Here is a 23,638-nt window from a genome sequence, read left to right on the forward strand (position 1 = left end):
CCCGATCAGCTCTGCTGGGCTAGCAGCAGTGTATTTTCAGCATTTTAGACGCGGTGTCTAAAGAGTTAATGTTGGACATTGGCCATTGGTCAGTCATTAGCCACAGGTCCTGGCTGCTGAAAGCAGCCGGGCCTGAACAGGTATGAAGCGAGCTCAGCTCCTGCACGGCTGCACCATTTTATATATATATATATATATATATATATATATATATATATATGGGGGGGGGGGGTAGACATGGGTGACAGGGGGGGGGGGTTGACATGGGTGACAGGGGGGGGGGGGTAGACATGGGTGACAGGGATGGACAGGGAGGTAGGCAAGGCGGACATGGATGACGGGGGGGTGGACATGGATGACAGGGGGGGGGGGGGGGCAGAGGGTGGACCTGGGTGACAGTGGGGGGGGTTTGGACAGGGTTGAGAAGGGGTAACGGAGGGGTGGAAAATGTACGGTACCTTAAGCAAGCCGGCGCACACAGCTTGCAGTTCCACAGCAGTCCGGCGCAAATGCAGCTCGCTCCGACGTCGGGCACCATTTTCGGACCACTGCGCCACAAGGGGGAGGGCGGGTTTGGACGCAGGAGGATGCTGTGTGCGCAGTGCGCACACAGGCTTCCCTTCCCCCCCACGTGCAGGCCGGGGCAGGACATTTGGAAAAAAATATATATATCTCGCCAAAATCACTGCTCTAACTACACAACTTAGGCGGCCGCGAGGCCCCCTTTAGTGCGAGGCCTTAGGCGGCCGCCTATATCACCTAATTAGATAATTAGAGAGCCGCCGGGCCCTACGTTAATCCGGCCCCGAAGCGGCCCCAGGCCCAGTGGCCCATCGGGATAATTCCCGGGATCCCGGTAGGCCAGTACGGGCCTGATATATATACATATACACACACATATACATACATAGTGCGGGTTGTTAAGGGGTTAAATAAGAAGATGCTCTAAAAGTGTCTGGGCTGCTGTATAGAAAGACAAATGTAAATGGAGGGGGCTGTGTTGGAAAACTTTTCCCCTGAGATCAATCAAGACTCCCAGTATCATGAAGAAAAGGTGATTTATTTCATAGGTATCAATACACATGGGTGATCCTTACACGCTGAGAGACAAGCGAAGAGTCACTCTGAACTAAGGCATCCAACAACTTTTATCATAGCAAGCAAGCAGGTTGCATCATAACTGATTAGTGGGTAATGCTGTCGGCTTATTGGTCTAGAACTTTATTGTCTGCTCAGCAACCCAGTACATACAAGCTTCAATACCTTCAAGGTCACTAGCTAGTTGTGGTTTAAAGGGGTATTCCAGGGGAAAAAAAATAAACTTTATATCAACTGGCTCCAGAAAGTTAAACAGATTTGTAAATTACTTCTATTAAAAAAAATCTTAATCCTTTCAATAATTATCAGCTGCTGAAGTTGAGTTGTTGTTTTGTGTCTGGCAACAGTGCTCTCTGCTGACATCTCTGCTTGTCTCGGGAACTGCAGAGAGTAGAAGAGGTTTGCTATGGGGATTTGCTTCTAAACTGGGCAGTTCCCGAGACAGGTGCCGTCAGAGAGCACTTAGACAGAAAAGAACAACTCATCTTCAGCAGCTCATAAGTACTGAAAGGATTAAGATTTTTTTAATAGTAGTAATTTACAAATCTGTTTAACTTTCTGGAGCCAGTTGATATATATAAAAAAAAAGTTTTTTTCCTGGATAACCCCTTTAACATGGTGTGTACATGATGCAAGCACCATTTTGTGATTATAACTACGCAGTAGGAAAATAGAAGCTTAATTCCTTAACCCCTTAAGGACTCAGCCCATTTTGGCCTTAAGGACTCAGACAATTTAATTTTTACGTTTTCATGTTTTTCCTCCTCGCATTTTAAAAATCATAACTTTTATATTTTCATACACAGACTAGTATGAGGGCTTGTTTTTTGCGCGACCAGTTGTCCTTTGTAATGACATCACTCATTATATCATAAAATGTATGGCGCAAGTAAAAAACACTTTTTGTGGGGAAATTAAAAAGAAAAAAGCAATTTTGCTAATTTTGGAAGGTTTCGTTTTCACGCCGTACAATTTATGGTAAAAATGACGTGTGTTCTTTATTCTGAGGGTCAATACGATTAAAATGATACCCATTATTACATACTTTTCTATTATTGTTGTGCTTAAAAAAAATCACAAACTTTTTAACCAAATTAGTACGTTTATAATCCCTTTATTTTGATGACCTCTAACTTTTTTATTTTTCCGTATAAGCGGCGGTATGAGGGCTCATTTTTTGCGCCATGATCTGTACTTTTTTTTGATACCACATTTGCATATAAAAAACTTATTACATTTTTTATAATTTATTTATTTTTATAAAATGTATTAAAAATAGTAGCAATTTTGGATTTTTTTTTACGTTCACGCCGTTCACCGTACGGGATCATTAACATTTTATTTGAATAGTTCGGACATTTACACACGCGGCGATACCAAATATGTCTATAAAAATTTTTTACACTTTTTGGGGGTAAAATAGGAAAAAACGGATGTTTTACTTTTTTATTGGGGGAGGGGATTTTTCACTTTTTTTTTACTTTTACATTTTTTTTACACTTGAATAGTCCCCATAGGGGACTATTCATAGCAATACCATGATTGCTAATACTGATCTGTTCTATGTATAGGACATAGAACAGATCAGTGTTATCGGCTATCTTCTGTTCTGGTCTGCTCGATCTCAGACCAGAGCAGAAGACGCCGGAAGGAGGAAGGTGAGGGGACCTCCGTGCGGCGTTCTGAATGATCGGATCCCCGCAGCAGCGCTGCAGGCGATCCGATCGTTCATTTAAATTGCGCACTGCCGCAGATGCCGGGATCTGTATTGATCCCGGCACCTGAGGGGTTAATGGCGGACGCCCGCGAGATCGCGGGCGTCGGCCATTGCTGGCGGGTCCCTGGCTGCGATCAGCAGCCGGGATCAGCCGCGCAAGACACGGGCATCGCTCCGATGCCCGCGGTTATGCACAGGACGTAAATGTACGTCCTGGTGCGTTAAGTACCACCGCACCAGGATGTACATTTACGTCTTGCGTCCTTAAGGGGTTAAGGACCAGGCCCATTTTGGCCATTAAGGACCAGTCCAATTTTATTCTAGCATTTTCGTTTTTTCCTCCTCCCCTTCTAAAAATCATAACTCTCTTATATTTCCATCCACAGACCCATATGAGGGCTTGTTTTTTGCATCATCAATTGTACTTTGTAATTACATCCCTTATTTTACCATATAATGTACAGAGCAACCAAACAAATATTATTTATGTGGCAAAATTGAAAAGAAAACCGCAATTTAGCAAATTTTGGAAGGTTTTGTTTTCACGCTGTACACTTTCCGGTAAAAATGACATGTTTTCTTTATTCTGTGGGTCAATCCCATTAAAATGATACCCATGTTATCTGCTTTTCTATAATTGTACCGCTTAAAAAAAAATCTCAAACCATTTTAACAAAATTAGTATGTTTGAAATTGCCCTATTTTGACCATCTATAACTTTCTAATTTTTCCGTATATGAGGCAATATGAGGGCTAATTTTTTGCGCCATGATCTGTAGTTACTATCAGTACCACTTTTGCTTAGGTTTTACTTTCTATAAAAAATTTTTTGAATAAAATGTGACAAAAAAGCAACAATTTTGGACCTTTTAAAAAATTTTTACGTTTACGCCGTTCACCATACGGGAAAATTAACAATATATTTTAATAGTTCTGGCTTTTACATACGCGGCGATACCAAATATGGGTATTCATTTTTTTTTTACGCTTTTTGGGGGGTAAAATGGGAAAAGCGGACGTTTTACTTTTTTATTGGGGGAGGGGAATTGTCCCTTTTTTTTTTACTTTTAAATGTAAAATTTTTTTACCTTTTTTACCTTTTTTTTTACACTTTTTATGTCCTGATAGGGGACTATTCATAGCAATTAGTTGATTGCTAATACTGTTCAGTGCTATGTATAGGACATAGCACTGATCAGTATTATCGGTGATCTTCTGCTCTAGTCTGCTCGATCTCAGACTAGAGCAGAAGACCCGGGAGACAGCCGGAGACAGGTGAGGGGACCTCCGGCCGCCATGCTGGATGATCGGATCCCCGCGGCAGCGCTGCGGGCGATTAGATCATCCATTCAAAGTACCGCACTGCCGCAGATGCCGTGATCTGTATTGATCACGGCTAGAGATGAGCGAACTTACAGTAAATTCGATTTGTCACAAACTTCTCGGCTCGGCAGTTGATGACTTATCCTGCATAAATGAGTTCAGCTTTCAGGTGCTCCCGTGGGCTGGAAAAGGTGGATACAGTCCTAGGAGACTCTTTCCTAGGACTGTATCCACCTTTTCCAGCCCACCGGAGCACCTGAAAGCTGAACTAATTTATGCTGGATAAGACATCAACTGCCGAGCCGAGAAGTTCGTGACGAATCGAATTTACTGTAAATTCGCTCATCTCTAATCACGGCATCTGAGTGGAGAATGGCGGACACCCGCGCAATCGCTGATAGCAGCCGGGACCTGCCGCGCATGACGCGAGCACCGCTCCGATGCTCGCGATCATGGCAGCGCGTAAATGTACGTCATGGTGTACCACGTCACCATGACGTCCATTGTCGTTAAGGGGTTAAAACAAATAAAAGTAGGTACCTCTCATAACTCCCACAACAGGCTGATCTCCACCGCAATCCTTACACGCATGTATGTAAAAATGCTGAAAGTGTGGGTTGAGCTGGCTACATGTGTCAGCTGAACGTTATTGGGCAGGACTGGCTGACCATCTAATATGTATGACAGGTTTCCTATCTCTCCCCTGGCATTATCTACCCAGAAGGATCAGGCATGTTGAATTTTAACTGCCCAAGCCTTTTGTTTTCAGAGAGATAAGCCATCAGTGCTGACTGTCAGCAGCTTACAGCTTCACCCTTCATTGAAAACATAAGAATGTTAAAGTTTAAAGAGGTTATCCCCATAAGGTGATTTTAGTATGTACCTGGCAGACAGTTATGGACATGCTTAGGAAGGATCTGTGCTTGTCTTGGGGCTAAATGGCTATGTTGTGAGATTACCATAACACTGTGGCTAGCTTTTTGTGAACTGGTAATTCCTGTTTAACTATTCTTTTTTTTCACTACAAATCCCATAATTCAATTTTCCTCCGTCCCACACATCAGCCACCCCACCCATTGAAAGATAAATGAGCTGCATCCATTCAAAAGACCTGTGGTTTTCAATCAGGGTGCCTCCAGCTGTTGCATTAGTTGCAGATTGCTCTCTCCACCCATTGAAGCAGACAGGCTCCCTGTCATCAGCTGACTAGTGAGTCAGGTCTCGGCCGCATTGCAACCTGGAAAAAATCTGAGACAACAGTAATTTTGTATTCTGTTAAAAATAAATATTGGGGTGAAAAACACATAAGAATTGTGAGAAAACCGTCACATACAGGTACAGACACTATATTATGAACTACACTAACTTTACAGCCCCTGTAGCATGGTCAAATAAAAAAAAAAATCCTGGAATACCCCTTTAAGCTGTGCTCAGGTTTTTTGTGGAATTACAACTCCAATACCACACACAAACTGAAGACAACAGTGGTGTTGTTTCTGGAATAAAGCAGCTGTGTTTTTCTAATTCTAGATAACCCCTTTTAAAGAGTGATTTTCGAGAGCTTTCCAGACAATTTTACTGTTACTACTATGAAGGTAAAAAGTAGCTACTACTTTTCAAATTGGTCTACAATTTCAGCCTGTAGCTTTAAAGGGGGTACTTCCCTGGAAAACCCTTTTTTTTATCAACTGGTGCAAGAAAGTTAAACAGATGTGTAAATTTAAAAATCTTAACCTTTCCAGTACTTATCAGCTGCTGTATGTTCCAGAGGAAGTTCTTTTCTTTTTTAATTTATTTTCTGTCTGATCACAGTGCGCTCTTCTGACACGTCTGGTATTGGAGTTGTCTGTCCATTTTAGGATCTGTCCGGAGAAGGACAGGTTTGCTATGGGGATTTGCTCCTACTCTGGTCAGTTCCTAAAATGGACAGAGGTGTCAGCAGAGAGCACTGTGGTCAGGCAGAAAGGAAATTGTTTTAAAAAGTACTTCTTTTGGATCATAACAGCAGCTGATAAGTACTGGAAGGATTAAGATTTTTTAATAGAAGTAATTTAAAAATTTGTTTAACCAGTTCATTTAAAAAAAAAAAAAAGTTTTCCAGTGGAGTACCCCTTTAAAGAAGTATTCCAGGAAGTTTTTTAATTTTACTATGCTACAGGGGCTGTAAAGTTAGTGTAGTTCATAATATAGCGTCTGTACCTGTGTGTGACAGTTTTCTCACAATTCTTCTGTGATTTTCACCCCAATATTTATTTTTAGCAGCATACAAAATGACTGTTGTCTCAGATTTTTCCCAGTTTGCAATGCGGCCGAGACCCGACTCACTAGTCAGCTGATGACAGGGAGCCTGTCTGCTTCAATGGGTGGAGGGATCAATCTGCAACTAATGCAACAGCTGGAGGCACCCTGATTGAAAACCAGAGGTCTTTTGAATGGATGCAGCTCATTTATATTTCAATTTGTGGGGTGGCTGATGTGTGGGAGGGAGCAAAATGGAATTATGGGATTTGTAGTCAAAAAAGAAAAACTCAAACAGGAAATACCAGTTCACAAAAAGCTAGCCACAATGTTATGGTGGACTCACAACATAGCCATTTAGCCCCAAGACAAGCACAGATCCTTCCTAAGCATGTTCATTACTGTCTGGAAGGTATGTACTAAACCCCTTTAAATGTAAGCCACTCGTCCCAATCAAAAATCACTTTCTTTTACAGCAAAATTGGGATAAAGAAGTAATAAAGTCTTGGAAGAAGTGGGAGTATGCGAAACCCAGGATCAGAATAACAGATCTAGGTATGCGCCTTTTAAATGAGTATGCTTTTATGTTTTAAAACAATTGTAAGCATAAAATTAAAGGTCAATAATAGCAACAAGTAAAGAACAAACAGAGCACTCACCCAGGTGAAGTCCCTTCTTGCTTGGTTTATTAAATACCTGGTGGCATACAGGCGAGCAGGACAGATGATAAGGCCGGGCGAACAAGAGAGGAGGCGATGGACCGTTTAGCGCATCTGCACTTCGTCAGGCCTATATTAGTGATAGGCCTGATGAAGCGCAATTGCATTAAATTGTCCTTCAACTCCTCTCTTGTTCCCCCCCGCTGAATCATCTGTCCTGCTCGCCTGTATTCCACCACGTATTTAATAAATCAAGCAAAAAGTGACTTCATCCCGGTTCTTGTTGTCTACTTGTTGCCATTGGTCATTATGGACCTTTTTCTGCACAAGAGCACCGCTCAGTTGGTTTGAACATTTCCAGAGTTGAAGATAGGAACGCAGTTTCCAGTACACTCATCACATCAGCGGCGCCAGTGCTGGGTGCCTGTCCTTTTTATTGCTTATATAAAATTAAAGCTTGTGTAAAGGAATAAGGTCTGGTTGTATTGCACCATTTCCAGTCATATTCTCTAAGGTAAACGGACACCTAGACTTAGAATTAATTACCTTGGAGGAATACTGTTGAAATACCAGAGGGACATAAGTAATCAGCCTATTAAATGGATTAACTAGGCTATGGTTTATGTGGAAAAACTGATAGTGGGGCACATTTAAAATACTTTCAATGCAGTAAAAGGAGATTTTTTAACACTTACCGTAAAATCTCTTTCTCGAAGGATCCATTGGGGGACACAGACCGTGGGTGTATGCTGCTGTCTCTAGGAGGTATGACACTATGGCAACAAAGAAGCCGGCTCCTCCCAGCAGGATATACCTGAGGTAATCAGTTTTAGTACCAGAGCAATAGGAGAGAACCGACAGGTCTAGGAAAAAAAACGAACTGTCCGAGAACCAGAAGAAAAAATATAACTGAACACACCCTCAGACAGAGAACCAAAGAGAAACCCAAAAGGGCGGGAGCTGTGTCCCCCAATGGATTCTTCGAGAAAGAGATTATACGGTAAGTGTTAAAAAATCTCCTTTTCTCTATCAGCTCCATTGGTGGACACAGACCGTGTGACGTACCAAAGCCGTCCCTTGGGTAGGCAGATAATCAGTCAGGCAGACGGCTGTTCCACTGCCGCCTGCAGCAGTTTACGGCCCAGACTAGCATCAGCCGATGCAAAGGTATGAACCCGGTAGAACCTCGAGAAAATGTGCAAAGACGACCAAGTAGCCGCCTTGCAAATCTGCGAGGCCGAGGCTTTGTTCTGGAGAGCCCAGGATGCCCCAACAGAAACGGGTAGAATGAGCCACAACCCTGAAGGGAGGAATCTTCCCCCTACAGCGATAGGCTTCCGAAATGGCAGACCGGATCCGCCGAGAAGTGGTAGCCTTGGAAGCAGGTTGTCCCTCACGACGACCTTCTGTAAGGACGAAAAAGGAATCGCACTGACGAAACAAAGAAGAGATGGAGAGGTAATACCTAACAGCCCAAACCATATCCAGTTTGTGGAGTAAATGCTCCCTAGAATGAGAAGGAGCGGGACAAAAAGGATGGAAGAATAATGTCCTCATTGAGATGAAGGCCGAAACAACCTTAGGCAAAAAGGAAGGATCTGGCCGGAAGACAACCTTGTCCTGGTGAAGCACCAGAAACAGAGAACGGCAGGAGAGAGCTGCCAATTCAGACAGACACTCTCCAAATGGAGGAAATAACAACAAGAAAATGCCACTTTCCAAGAAAGGAGGCGCAGGGACACCTCCCCAAGGGGTTCAAAAGGTTCACCTTGGAGTACCCCCAGAACCAGATTCAAGTCCCAAGGGGGAGAAGGTGACCGATAAGGAGGGGCAGCATGCACCACTCCTTGAAGGAAGGTCCGGACATGAGAATTAGAAGCCAGAGGACCCTGGAAAAGAATAGAAAGGGCCGAAACCTGACCCTTAAGGGAACTGAGAGACAACCCCAGTTCCTTGAGTCTCTTGTATGCACCACTGAGGAAGGGGTCAGGATATCACCTACGGGTACCCCGAAATGCGTTTGGGATTGCTACAAGTTCATACTTAGTCTGCGGTTCTCCTGCGGTTTTATTTATATCCTGCGTTTATTTTATTTTTTTATCTAAATATTTTATATCCTGCTTCCAACATCGCTAAAAAAAGACCATATACTGGCCACATTCAGATCCAAAGGACTGCCTATATATATATCAGATTAAGGACTACAACTGCCAGCAGACCTTTACAATTCAGTGAATTCAGAACGTGAATCATAAGATCACGACCGGACCCTGCACTCTCTCGAATCTCCCGCTAAGTGGATTTAAAACCTCCGAGGCATATTGGGACTCTATACAGCCGAGGTCAGCTGACCTGCAATCAGCTGATCGATTGCATCACACGCCGCCGATACTACCTGCCGCTTCTATCGGGCACCATTTACCTGTATATCGGAGTGAACACCCATGACATCTACGGCAATCACCGGCGGGCAGTGTTTTTAGGCTACAAGAAGGGGCTAGACCCTGACATCAGGTATCGCCACCTCCAGCCAGACGGTTACCATCCCGGAGAATCATCAATTCCACTAAAGGGCGGTGAGTGGCACAGTGTGCCGAAACTTCTCCTCTAACAGGACTCTTACCAACATAGATATACTACATAGGTTCTGCTTGGCTTGAATCATAGTGCATAAATTGTATCACTTGATCAAGTATATTGCAACAATTTGATTGCCTAATACAACGGCAGTGTTTGAAGAGATTTACACCCTTATAGGATCTATAAATCAAATTGGATTTATTTACAGGATATATTTTGGACTAGTATATATTTCCATTGGACTTACTAATATTCTATTTCTTTTTAAAGATCTGGACTTTGTTTTGCAGGATATTTCTGCTAAAAAAAATGTATAATTAATTTTTTGCTATATTTTTTGCTACATTACCCTTTGTTAAAGGACAATTTTTATTACAGCGTATATCATTATTTTTTCTGCTGCAGGATCATCACAGGATAATTTCATATACATTGTAATTAATATGACTATAGAGGTGAACCGCATTATTATATGGTCTTAATTTTTACTGTTTATTTTATTCATTCTCTGAAGCGAGCCTACACACCGCAAGGGCCCTGCAGAGACAGACTTCTAGAGATATTTTTAGAACTGTGTAATAAATATTATATAATTTTGAATACTAACTGGCTTTATAAGAATTAATTACCACCAGATATCCATTACACACTCATTTGTGAGTGGAACACTGAGGACTGATCTTTTTACATTGTTTCTATTTTTCTCCCTATCCTTTGAGTGAAGCAAATCAGTTAACCTCGTGTCCCTTAGTGTGAGCCCCACGTCTCTTTTAACCAGTTCCAATCCCGACTGCAAGAAAGAGAGAAGACGGGAAACCGAAAAGGTAACAGGACACAAGACCTGAGCTTCACAACAACTAAAATAAGACCGCCAGGTACGGTGGTAAATTTGAGCATGGTGTGAATGACTTGGGAAGAGAAACCACGGCTCTCAAAACCGCGGTCTCGACCGCCACGCCATCAAAGCAGAGACGGTAATAGGGGTGGCAAAGGAGACCTGAGATAGGAGGTCTGGACGATAGGGAAGGCGCAACGTTAAGTCTTTCAAGAGCCTGACCATGACGACGTACCATGCCTGCCGGGCCAAGACTGGGCCACTAGAATGCGGAAACATCCCACTGAGAGTTTCCTCAATACCCCAAAAAGAGAAGAAAGGGAGGAAACAGATAAGGTAAGGCAAAGCCCGACCACCAAATAGACAAAGTAGGGCAAGGCTCGACCAAGAGAGAGGAACGCTTCGGTTATGGTGGGACAAGTAGAGGTCCCCGCCTGGAGCGCCCCAGGGGTTGCAGATCACAGCAAACACCCCTGGATGTGGGGACCAGTGGCCTTGTACGACTGAGGACCGGCCGAGAAGATCACATCGCAGAGACAGCCAGACTGAAGATAACTGAGATGGCCGGAAACCTGAGTTCTGCCCAGGAGGAAAATTCCCAAGAAGCAAGCAAAGAAAGAATTGCCCTAGGCCCCAAAATGTTGAAGGGGAAAAAGCTTCTCGGGGGGCGAAGACCGGGCGGTCCCTGAAAACAACTCCCGAGCCTGAAAGACTGGCAGAGATGGACAGGAAGGAAAACGAAGCCACCATAGAAGGGACCAACAAGACTGACAAGAGACAATGGAGACCTGTCACACCGGAAGAAAATCACCAGTTGAAGAGGTCGGTGATGAAACTGGGCAAATGGCACGGCCTCCAGGGCCGCCGCCAATCGACCAAGGACATCCATGCAAAAGCGAATGGAATCTGGAGCAGGGAGCCGAAGGCATCAGACTCTTGAAAAGAGTCGGCAGAGTCGAAAGCGGGCAGAGGCGGCATCGAACTGGAGCCCCAGGAGAGCGGTTGAGCTTGTCCCAAATGACCCTCCAACCGAAATGAGACAAGGTCTGGAGGTTGAGACTAAGACTCTCAAGGATCTGGGTCCTGGCTGGAGCTCAGATCAGGAGGTAGTCCAAATAAGGAATCACGGAAACAACTGTTGTACGTAAAAAGGCTATCACAGGCGCCAGGACTTTGGTAAAGGTCTGCAGAGAAGTGGCCAGACCGAAATGGATAGCTACAATAGAAATGACCGTCCGGAACTGCAGGTACCGCTGATGACGGGAAACAATGAGAAGTGGAGGCAGACATCCTTGATGTCCACCCAGGAACGAAAACTCCCCTTGAACCATGGACGACAGCACCGAACGGAGAGACTATATTCGGGATGGGAACGCAAGATGCTGGCTGAGATATTCGAGAACCAAGACTGGGCGAACAGAAACGCCTTTCTTGGAGACCACAGAGAGGGTGGAATAAACCTCGAAAAACATTCTCCTGAAGCTGCATGTCCAGGCATCCCGGAGGGTGAGAGGCAACAAACCTCCCGAGAGAGGTCGGCGGGTGGGGGCGACCCTTCAGGCCGAGGAAGGCCTACGGGTGCCTGATGGGGCCGCCAAACGGCCGGAACGGATAGCCGACCTCCGGGAGGAATGGGATCGGAAACAGGAGCCCTCTTCCCATGAAGGCGCCTGGCTGGACCCTTTGTTGGTACCAAAGGTCCACAGAACCGGAAGGAGAACTTACGACGGAAAGCGGTTCTGTGAGTCTTACCAGAGGTAATGAACTTTTTCCGCCCATCGCCTCACTTCCTGAAGGTGGCGTCCACATTCCAGTCTTAAAGCCACATGAAGGGACGGTGGCTACCAGGTAGCTTGTGGTAAAGGCAGCACAGTGGCTGCACATGGAAGCAGAACACAGAAAAATCTCCGGCTGCAGCGCATCGGAGAGCTAGATTAAATAAATCCTCCAGAGGGATCTTGAAGACTACCCTGGCGGAGTTGGAAGATCATACTAAAAGGGCCTTTGACACCCAGGCAGAAGCAAAAGCAGGAAGAACCTGCTGCCTCAAGAGCAGAGATTGCCAAAATATCCACCTTCATGTCCGCTGGATTCTTGAAGGCAGCCGCATCAGCCAATGGCCGAGAAGGCGCCTTAGAGAGGCGAGAGACCGGCGGATCCACAGTTGGAGAGGAGGTCCACCGAGCAATGAGGTGCTTGATAAAAGGAATACCGCGCTTGAACCTTCTTCGTTTCCTGAAACTTCTTGTCAGGGTGATTTCCAGCGGATACCCGCAGGGCGTAAAATTCAGCGTGAGAGCTGAAAGTCTTGAGTGCCGGTCGGACACGATGAAAGGAAACTTGTAGACCACGTCCGAAGTTCCTGGGTCCTTTAGCTGGAAGGTGTCTCTTATGGCCGCAACCAATGAGTACACCACATTAGGCACATCCGTGCGGTCCTCTGAGTCGGAGGCCGAATCAGAACTTCTTCCACAAGTTCTCCAGGTGAATGGGAACGTGTGAGGCGGCCCTGTAAGAGAGAGAGAGAGACAGACCTGGTACGCGGGTCTGGAGAGCCAGAGTGGCGATCCTGGGAGCATTCTCTAGAGGAGCGACGCTTGCTACAGGTCGGAGTAACGGGGCGATGCCTGTGAGGGGAGTGCCCGTGCCTGCCAGAAGACTCGGGGGATGAGTCAGATGACACACTCCCCGGGACTCGAACCAGTGGTGGTCTCCAGCTGTCAGAGAGGAGAAATGCCGGCCAATAGCAAGGGAGGGGCGTGTTAGGAGCAGGGGGAACCGCTGATTGGCCCCTGCCACCATAATCGCGCGCTGATTGGTGCACAGTTCGCGCCCAGAGAAGCTTCGCGAAGTATTAACAAGAAGTCCCGTAATGGCGCCCGCTCCTTGCCCCGAGCGCACATGTGAATGCATGTGCGCTCGCGGGGAACTAAGCGGACCAGACACCGCTGGCAGCAGCCGCTGCCGAAAGTGAAAGTAAGCCGGCACTCAGAGCGCCCGCATAGAGAACGCCGCGGCTGTCAGCCGCTTCAATCTAAAAACACACACACAGTCGTTACACACACACACACACAGTGACACACACATATATATATATATATATATATATATATATATATATATATATATATATATATATATATAAGAATAAAGTGTAGAAAGTTTACCATTCAAACTGCCACTGCTCACCACAGTTTTTAATAAAGGACCCCCTGTCCAGGCCAGCCCCATTAGACCCATGAGTAGGTGGGCCAAAAACTGAGGGTCTCCAGATGTTGCAAATCTGCACCTAAGGAGAAAGGGAAATATACTCACCTCAGTCAGAAGAACTTACCTCATGAAGTCTTCCTATGAAGTCTTCAGCCAGTTTTTATCACCTGCATCATGCCGGGCTACCAAGTGCGAGCAAGGCGAGCAGGGAGATCGGGTGATCCGCACCAATGAGGTACAAACCCAGGCGCTGACCGTTGGCGAGAGGGGGTGAACAGCGCATATACACAATGTCTGTGCCCCCTTACTCGCAATGGGGAAACAGTGAGCCGCAGTTCCTGAGTCCCCACCTGAAATAAGGAAAGAAAATGGAATTAAAAAACTAACACATTCCCTAAATCTAGGAAAATAATAAAACATAAGAACATGGAAAGAACTCCAGACCATGTCCACCTCCTTAGACACTAAGCTTAAAACTGATTAGCTCAGGGCCTGGAGGCGGGTATATCCTGCCTGGAGGAGCCGACTTCTTTGTTGCCATAGTGTCATACCTCCTAGAGGCAGCAGCATGCACCCACGTCCTCTGTCCCCCAATGGAGCCGATAGAGAAAAGGTTTTTATGTTTTCATGTTAGACTTCTTATTTTTTCTACCAGCTTTAATCAGCTGATGAAAGATCTATACACAGCAAATCAGGTCCCAAGTTGTGGTGCTTGAGATCACATCTGTATGGACATACATCTTATCAGCAATATTCATGGCTGTGCCATGTGCATAAATATTTGTGCTAAGTAAACACTCACCATTTAGCAGAATGCAATGAGAACTGTTTGGCAGCCTTGTTGCTGATCCACACGTTGCAAAGTAGTCTCTCTACGTGCTTGCAATAAAACATGTGACGGAAAAGCATCTGGTAACGTGTAAGAGCCTTTCTGCAAATGGAAGAATTTTTTCCCCCAAGTTATAATTAGAAATAAGAGTCTTATAAATAAACTGATTTGTTATTCCCAAAAAACAAGATTACTACAACATTATAAATGCTAAAAACAAAGAATACATGCCACAAGACATTTATGTAGAGTATATTTATCAGTATATTGGGAAGCTGCTAGACTTCACATCTTTGGAGTAATCCAGTACAGTAAAACTTATCCCCTATCCAGAGCACAGGGGATACGTTTTAGATCGAGGGTGTTCCGACCGCTTGGACCTCCTGCCATCTCATGCACAACACCCTGGCAGTTCTCAGGAAGGGGTCACCCCTGCACGAAGCAACAGCTGACACGCCCCTTCTATGTATCTCTATGGGTGAGCTGGAGATACAACATTTGGGTATCTCCGGCTCACATGGGGGGGGGGGGGGGGTTCCAAGCAATCAGACCCCCCACGACCTAAAACTTATCCCCTCAGAAAGGGGATAAGTTTTAGTGCACTGGAGCACTCCTTTATTCATAGTTATCCAAAGGAGTTATCCAGAATAAACCTCTTTTATTGGGGTTCCCAGTGTCCGCCCCAACAACAGAGGGTGGTAAGTAGAGTTTTTTTTTTTTTAAGCTGGACAACCCCTTTTCCATAGCAAAACAGATTTAACATTGCCTACCTGTTAATTATTAGTGAAAGAGGCCACTTAACAATATAATCAAAGGAGAAAGCTTCTAATCCACTCAGTGCCAGCTCAGTTGGATCAGCATTAACTAAGGCTTTTTCCTGACGAGTTTCAATGGCAAGAACACGTAGGAGCTGTGTGATGAGGTCATGTGGCATAAGCTCAATCTTAAGGGAAATAAAGAAAATTACCAAAATCATACAGAGCATGATAATAGGATACCAAATAATTGCAATTTTGTATCTACCATAAAATCTGTTTCGTGTTGGTTGTGGAACATAGCACCATGGAAAAGGCCCTATATCTAAAAGGATGTGTTTGAGGTATAAAAAAAAAAAAAAAAAAAAAAAAAAGGGTGTTTCTAGCTTTACAGGCTACACCCCTCCACCAGACAACAAACTAATCAGTTTGTGCATTGGGACAGTGGCATGGGAAGTAAACAGAAGGGCTGAATCAGAGCTCTTGCTTTTCACTCCAAAGTGTTGCTGACTGCACCCTGACCTTATTGACCCCCTTTCGGTGCACAACTTGCATGCCATAAAGCATGGAAAAGTTACAAAGAGTCTGGAGAAGGAGTTCCAAGATGACACCATCCCAAGACCAAAATGTCAACTGTGCAGGCTGAACAGCACATTGCTAGCACTGAGCAGGCTCATGTGGCACAAATACACTGAATGTAGAGCCTAACTTTTCTGATATACTAAAGGCTGTGGGACACTGCAATAGTTCCTTGCTTTCCTTTAAATTGGGTGACATAGAGAAGGACAACTAAAAGAACTACTGCATTAGAGGAAAAAACAAATCTAGACGCTGTGACCTTTTTGAAAGAGACAGTAACAACTGAGGAACATTGAGATGCTTAAAGTGTCAGTCCAGAAATGCAGCTCATGCTGGGCGTGGGGTGGCCAAGGCAACCGTACGAAGCCTAGCAAGTACCATGCACAAGCTCTATTCTAATTAATAGGACTCATGCACAGAACTTGCTGAGCGATGTACAGTTGCAATCTGATTGACAGGGATGAACTGTATATCCAGAAGAAAAAGAAACACGTAAAACAGCGCACACCCATGTAAGGTAAATATCAAAAAATTCTCTTTATTAATACATATATCAAAAAGACAGACAGGATCATTAAAAACACTTAAAAAGGCCAAAAGCAGCCAAAGCACAATGTTTAGCTTATTTTAGGGATGAACTGTGGCTCTCCAACCTGAACTGTAAAGATGGCATGGAGCCACATCACTGGACTGACACTTTTAACATCTCTATGTTTCTCAGGTGTAACTGAATAGCTCTTTACAAGGGATCAAGCATAAAATGACAATTTGGAGAATGGACCATGTTGTGGGGGTCCCAGAGAAGGTGGAGAGAGCAAACTGCCACTTTTAAGCTGTGGGGAGTGTACACAGGACCCCCATGGGTCCTTTACCTCCTGGTGATATGCCACAGAATGTCCTCATGAACATGCTTTACTATAGGAACCAGGACAATCTCCCAAAGGTTACCAAGGACATCCTGGATTTAGCTATCAATAGGCAAAAAGTATTTTTGTTTAGACTACTCTGCTGATGTTCAGGAGAGAAGAGCAAAAAACAACATCAAGAAACACCTACGCACTCAACAAGTAACATGCTTTATCCTGCCAGACAGAAGGTGGTCACTTTTGATGAATTATATGCTAATCTATATCAGTCTTAGTTGTGCCCTATCTCAAAAGAGGGCTGCTTTTGCCCCATATTACCGGAGAGGATGCAGAGTTGCTTACTTTTACCTCAAAGTAAAGAAACTAGAATTAGCTTTAGCAGGTATGGCCAGTGATAAGTCTACATGGACTGATGGCCTGCCAACTGAAATTTATAAACCGTATAAAGATATCTTGCCTCCTAAAGCTTTTACAGGTTTACCAACAAGCCTTGACAAGTGGTCAGTTATCTGAAGCAGTTCTTTTTTAAATACAAATGCCAGGTCACCAAGGACCATCAGTACCCAGCAGTGTTAGCTTCGTCATCCCCTTAGTCTCCTGCACACTGCTTGGCTCCCCCGTAGGAGACGGACATTTACGCAGGAGACGGTCACTTAATAAATCTGGGCTTGGCTTGCTACTCCACCTCATTGCGAGTCAGGCCTCTTTTCCATGTCACATCTTGCAGCCAGTCCACCGTAATGTCAAGTACCTCCATCACTTGACAATCAGGCTGTGACAGTAAGGGTATGTTCACACTGAGGAATTGGAGAGGAATTTCCATGAGTAATTCTGCTTGCTTTTTCCTCTCCAATTCATTCAGCAGTGAAAACCCCATAGAGTTGTACAGAATTTCTGCCCCTCAGTTCACACTGAGGAATTTCCTCAAGCAGAATTCTGATGAGGAAGTCTGTTCCGCTTGAAGAAAGAAGAAACATGTTCTTTCTTTCAGGCGGAATCAGCGTCGTTCTCCCATAGAGATCAATGTTACTTTTTTTTTTTTTTTTCAGTCAGAAGCATTTCCACGCGGAATTCGCGCAGAATTTCCGCATGAAAAAAAAAAAGGAGTATTTATGAATAAAAAAAAATACATATATTAACGCAAAATTTTCACCAAAAATGAATGGAAACGCCCCTGAAAATCAGTCTGTGGAAATGGCCGCAGGAACTCCTCCCACTCTCGATACTCCTCCTCTTCTCCTCCTCCGCATGAAACCTGCATTTCCGCACAAAATCGCTGCTAATTCTGAGCGGAAAAAAAACCTGTGTTTTGGGGTGAAAATCTTCAGCGTGATTTCCGCCCCAATTCCTCAGTGTGAACATACCCTAAGAACATATGTATGCAAACCAACTGCATTGTGTGCTACATCTGGTATTTATCTAAGGTTTATGGGTATCTAATAGTACCCTGACCTACTCTGGAGGACTGGATATCTTTCTGCTGTACTTGTTTACAATCTCTGAATTTTCAAGGTGGTTGCAAAGCATACTAGAGAATCTGAAGCCTGATGACGGCATGCCCATAATGCACTGATGGCCTACATGGAACGGGCAATCACTAGTACTCTTAAGACACTGAACACTTTCAAGCAGAAGCAAATGGATCAAAGAAGCGCTACCATCAGTAGACTTTTCCACAAAGAGAAGAACCCTGGCCTTCATGAAGTCACAGATAATCCCTAGGAATTTCGTTTTCTAGGTTTGAGAGAATGAATTTTGATGATTGACAATCTTTCCTAATAGTTTTGAAAAATTGCACATTACCTTAAAATATAGTTGGCCGATGTACAGACCAGAATAAAACTTTACAGAATAAAAAGCTACGGTAAATTACAAAACAAAAGAAATGAGGGACCTACTCAAAGAAGCTTACAATCTGTAAAGGAATCTAACAATTCAACTGACTCTCTGCAATGTTAAGAGAGATTTTGAGGCTGGAGTGGTTGTCCTGCTTACCCCTTAAGGACTCAGCGTTTTTCCGTTTTTGCATTTTCATTTTCTCCTCATCACCTTCTAAAAATCATATAACGCTTTCAATTTTGCACCAAAAAATCCATATGATGGCTTATTTTTTGCGCCACCAATTCTACTTTGCAGTGACAGTCATTTTACCGAAAAATCCACGGTGAAACGGAAAAAAAAAAAAATTTGTGCAACAAAATTGAAGAAAAAAATGCAATTTTATAATTTTTGGGGGCTTCCATTTCTACGCAGTGCATTTTCGGTAAAAATATCACCTTACCTTTATTCTGTAGGTCCATACGGTTAAAATTATACCCTACTTATATAGGTTGGATATTGTCGTACTTCAGAAAAAAAATCATAACTACATGTAGGAAAATTTATATGTTAAAAATTCTCATCTTCTAACCCCTATAACTTTATTTTTCCGCCGGTATGAGGACTAATTTTTTGCGCCGTGTTCTGAAGTTTTTATTGGTACCATTTTTGTATTGATCAGACTTTTTGATCGCTTTTTATTCATTTTTTCATGATATAAAAAGTGACCAAAAATACACTATTTTGGACTTTGGAATTTTTTTGCGCGCACACCATTGACCGTGCAATTTAAATAACAATATATTTTTATAGTTCGGACATTTTAGCTCATGGCGATACCACATATGTTTATTTTTATTTACACAGGGTTTTTTTTATGGGAAAAGGGGGGTGATTCAAACTTTTAATAGGGAAGGGGTTAAATGACCTTTGTTAACTTTTTTTTTCCACTTTTTTTAGCAGTGTTATAGCTCCCATAGGGAGCTATAACACTGCACACACTGATCTCCTATGCTGTTCCCTGCAAAGCCATAGCTTTGCACGGATCAGTCAGATAGGGGCTCAATTGCTCAAGCCTGTAGCTCAGGCTTGGAACAATCAATCCCTGAACGGACGCCGCGGAGAGAGGTAAGGAGACCTCCGCCTTCGTCCAAGCTGATCAAAACATCGCAATTTTATTGCGATGTCCCGATCATCCCGAATGAGCTGCCGGGAACCGTTTACTTTAGTTTTCAGACGCAGCGGTCAACTTTGATCGCCGCGTCTGAAGGGTTAACAGCGCGTGGCACAACGATCAGTGCCGCGCGCTGTTAGCCCAGGGTCCCGGCTATCATTAGCAGCCGGGACCGAACCGGTGTGATGTGTTTTTCACACCGGGACCGGGCTTAGGGCATACAGGTACGCCCTAAGTCCTTAAGAGGTTAAGGACCCAGACCATTTTCAACTTAAGGACCCGGGCCTTTTTTTGCACATCTGACCACTGTCACTTTAAGCATCAATAACTCTGGGATGCTTTTACCTTTCATTCTGATTCAGAGATAGTTTTTTCGTGACATATTCTACTTTATGTTAGTGGTAACATTTTGTTGATACTTGCATCATTTCTTGGTGAAAAATTCAAAAATGTGATGAAGAATTTGAAAATGTTGCTTTTTTTTTTTACTTTGAAGCTCTCCGCTTATAAGGAAAATGGACATCCCAAATAAATTATATATTGATTCACATATACAATAGGTCTACTTTACATAGTACATAGTACGGTTGAAAAAAGACATATGTCCATCAAGTTTAACCAGGGAATTGAAGGGTAGGGGTGTGGCGCGATATTGGGGAAGGGATGGGATTTTATATTTCTTTATAAGCATTAAATGGGTTATCCAGGAAAAAAACTTTTTTATATATCAACTGGCTCCAGAAAGTTAAACTGATTTGTAAATTACTTCTATTAAAAAATCTTAATCCTTTCAGTACTTATGAGCTTCTGAAGCTCAAAGCTTAGCCGCGCGGCTAAAAACGAAAGTGAAAGTTGCCGGTTAGCTCAGGGAGCTGTAGTGTGGTATGGAATGCAGCCAAGCATAGTCACGGTGAGATCAAAACAGAAAGCAACAGGCACGCGGACCAGGAATGTAGTGATGAGATGACAAGAAGGTGCAAGCATGACTCGTAACAAGGTTGAGGTCAGGATAAGAATCAGATTTCACCAGTACCTGACACAAAAGCAGTGGAGGTATCAAACTGACTAGCAACTGGACATTGCCACTGGTAGAAGCCACGTCTGCCGGTTGGGACTTACTGCAGGAATCATATGCAGTAAATTATCTAAGCAGCTGAGCAGTGTGTGCCTAGCTCTTGGAGACACTAGACTAAAGGGATTAGTCTGGTGACCGTGGTAAAACAAAATAGCACCTTACTGGACCCTACCTGTTCACTTTGGGGGTCTTTGGATCTAGAATCAGAGTTACTCTGAGCAATCCACATGTAAAGGATATCCAACGCCAGTAGTGCAACAGCCAAAACATTTTCTTTATTGTCAGCAACTTACATTAATAAAAGCAGTATCCATTCATCACTAATTACTTACTATGATGGGATGCAAGTTTCTGACAAAGAAAATGCTTTGATTGTTACTGGAGCTGGATTTCTTTTACTAGATACTAACAAGAAATTGATTTTAACAAAGAAGTCTAGTCTAGTAGGGAAGATGTATCTCCAGATGTTCAGGAGATACAAGAAGTAATAGGGTCAGTATCTAATATGCTAATGATGTCCTTTGTGCAATGGAGGCGTGAGCTGGCATACAGAGCTTCCTTGCCTCCTTCCTCTCTGCTCCCATATGCCCGCCCGCAGCGTGTTCACATGGGTGAAGGGTCCTCTATGTATATTCATGAGTTGGATGGGCATATGGGAGCAGAGGGGATGGAGGCAGGGAAGCTCTGCATGCCTGCTGCTGTCTTCATTGGACAAATGACGGCATTAGCATATTAGCAACGAACCCTATGCTACTTGTATCTCCTGAACAGAGGCACTGATCGGATTATATCAAATTTTAAGCAGGTTTACCCGGACTATAACCCTGTCTATTGGGTTTAGTGTCAGTAAGCCAGCTGTCAGTTTCCCCTATAAGTTATTTATGAACGCTTTAACATAACTGAAATCAAACAATTTCTGCTTACTTTAAAATGTTCACAGTACCTTTAGATCATCCTTAAAAGGATCTGTATTTGCAGTACTCATTCGTAACGCTAGTTCTAACAAAGCTTCCAGTCGGGTTGGAATGATGTCTTCTACTGTTTTCTTAAGTTCTTCCTCAGTCAGATCCATGAAATGGACAAAGAAGTCTCCTTGATCCATTAGGAAGTAATGCTTGATGGACCTTTCAACAAAAATGTAAAAGAAAAAAAAGGGATATTGTGAGTGTTAGTTTGTCAGCTGTGTAATACAGCTGATACCTGTCATTTGTAAAACATATATATTTTACATATGGCACACACTCTGAGAAAATAAGTAAATTTAGTAAATCTGTCTAATAGGCAGGACTTTTTTTTTTTTCATATGGGCTTAGTTCAATGCAGTGACTGTAAGGGGCTGTGCATATGTAATGAGAGGGTGTGTCTCACACAGAGCAGGATCAATGATCATCATCTGATCATCAGACCAGTGCCATGCCCCTTCATTAAATATGCATACCCCTGTGCAGTCTCCATGCTTAACCAAGCCGAACACAGCCCATATCAAAATAAAGTCCCGCCAATCTGAGATTACATAGTAACATATGGGGAGATTTATCAAAACCTGTCCAGAGGAAAAGTTGCTGAGTTGCCCATAGCAACCAATCAGATCGCTTCTTTCAACTCAGCAACTTTTCCTCTGGACAGGTTTTGATAAATCTCCCCCATAGTTTGTAAGGTTGAGTCCATTGAGTTCAACCTAAAAGCCTATTGTGTTAATCCAGAGGAAGGTAAAAAAAAAAAAAAAACATGGGGCTGATGCCAAAATTCCTTCCTGACCCAAATATGGTGATCTGAATAAATCCCTGGATCAACATTCTATCCCCATAAATCTAGTATACATAACCTGTAATATTATATTTTTCCAGAAAAACATCCAGGCCCCCCTTGAACTTGTAGGCCAGCTGTGTTCTTCACTCAGACATTTACATAATTCAGCAAAAAGTCTGTGATTTTTACCCATTGAATGTAGTAATCTATAGCACTCCAAATTGAAATGAAAGAATACATTTATTAACAACTAGCTGAGTACCTGGCTTTGCCCGGTTTTTCCTGCCTCATACTTGTTGGGGAGGAAAATCGTCAAAGGAGGAAGCTTTTGACGTCATATCCCATCCCCATATATTGTTGTCATATCCCAATCCCATATCCTGTCCTCATACCCAGACCTCCTATTCAGTCCTCTTATCTCGACCTCCTATCTCAACCTCCTATCCCGTCCTCCTATGCCAACCATCCCGTCCTCCGATCTTGACCTCCTATCTCGACCTCCTAGTCTGACCTCCTAGCCCGACCATCCCGTCCTTCTATCTTGACCTCCCATCCCGACCTCCCATCCCAAGGCTATGTGGGAGAAGGATAGGATCATCCCTTAAGAATGTAACAACATTGGAGGGTAAGGTGGAGGGGCTCTTGGTGGCAATGTCTTTCATGAGGTTGCCCTGGGTATTGATCCCCTTCAGCCTCCACAAATGAAATAGTGCGCTCCGATGGCCTTCCAGGAATTCTGGAGTGTACCAGGGGGAGAGATATTTCGAGCAACAATAGGATAGCCCCATACGGCTTCTAAGGACCTTCTAAGCAGCTATGGTATCCCTAAGCAACAAGGATCCCTTGATGGGTGGCGGCAGTGAGGAAAAAGGACAATGGCGCAGAGCCATAGGGTGCCATGGGGCAGCATATTGGATTTACAGGGGCGTGTTAGAATATATGGAGGTGTTATGGAACACGTTCATGATGTCTTAAAATACATGACAAGTTATAGCCTCTTATTTCTGGGAAGTTCACCCCCGTCCACGATGTGAAGTCGTGACAGTTCTGTTTGAGTGTACTGCCTAAGATCCTACAATTGCAATGAACAGGGAGTGGATAAAAGCTGATGGGTAATGCAGAAGAGTTAAAAT

General features: G+C 43.7%; 1 protein-coding gene across 2 annotated transcripts in view; it reads right to left on the reverse strand.

The window, feature by feature from the left end:
• TUBGCP2 (tubulin gamma complex associated protein 2) overlaps positions 1 to 23,638 on the reverse strand; it is a 104,441-nt gene that overhangs the window by 37,140 nt on the left and 43,663 nt on the right. For both annotated transcript variants that reach the window (XM_056531204.1, XM_056531206.1), the window contains exons 11-13: positions 21,700 to 21,880; positions 15,260 to 15,432; positions 14,463 to 14,591 (exon numbers count right to left, since the gene is read on the reverse strand). In XM_056531204.1, the coding sequence (XP_056387179.1) occupies positions 14,463 to 14,591; positions 15,260 to 15,432; positions 21,700 to 21,880 (483 nt within the window). The remainder of the gene's footprint in view (positions 1 to 14,462; positions 14,592 to 15,259; positions 15,433 to 21,699; positions 21,881 to 23,638) is intronic.

This window comes from Hyla sarda, chromosome 7 (genome assembly GCF_029499605.1).
Source record: "Hyla sarda isolate aHylSar1 chromosome 7, aHylSar1.hap1, whole genome shotgun sequence".
NCBI lineage: Eukaryota > Metazoa > Chordata > Amphibia > Anura > Hylidae > Hyla > Hyla sarda.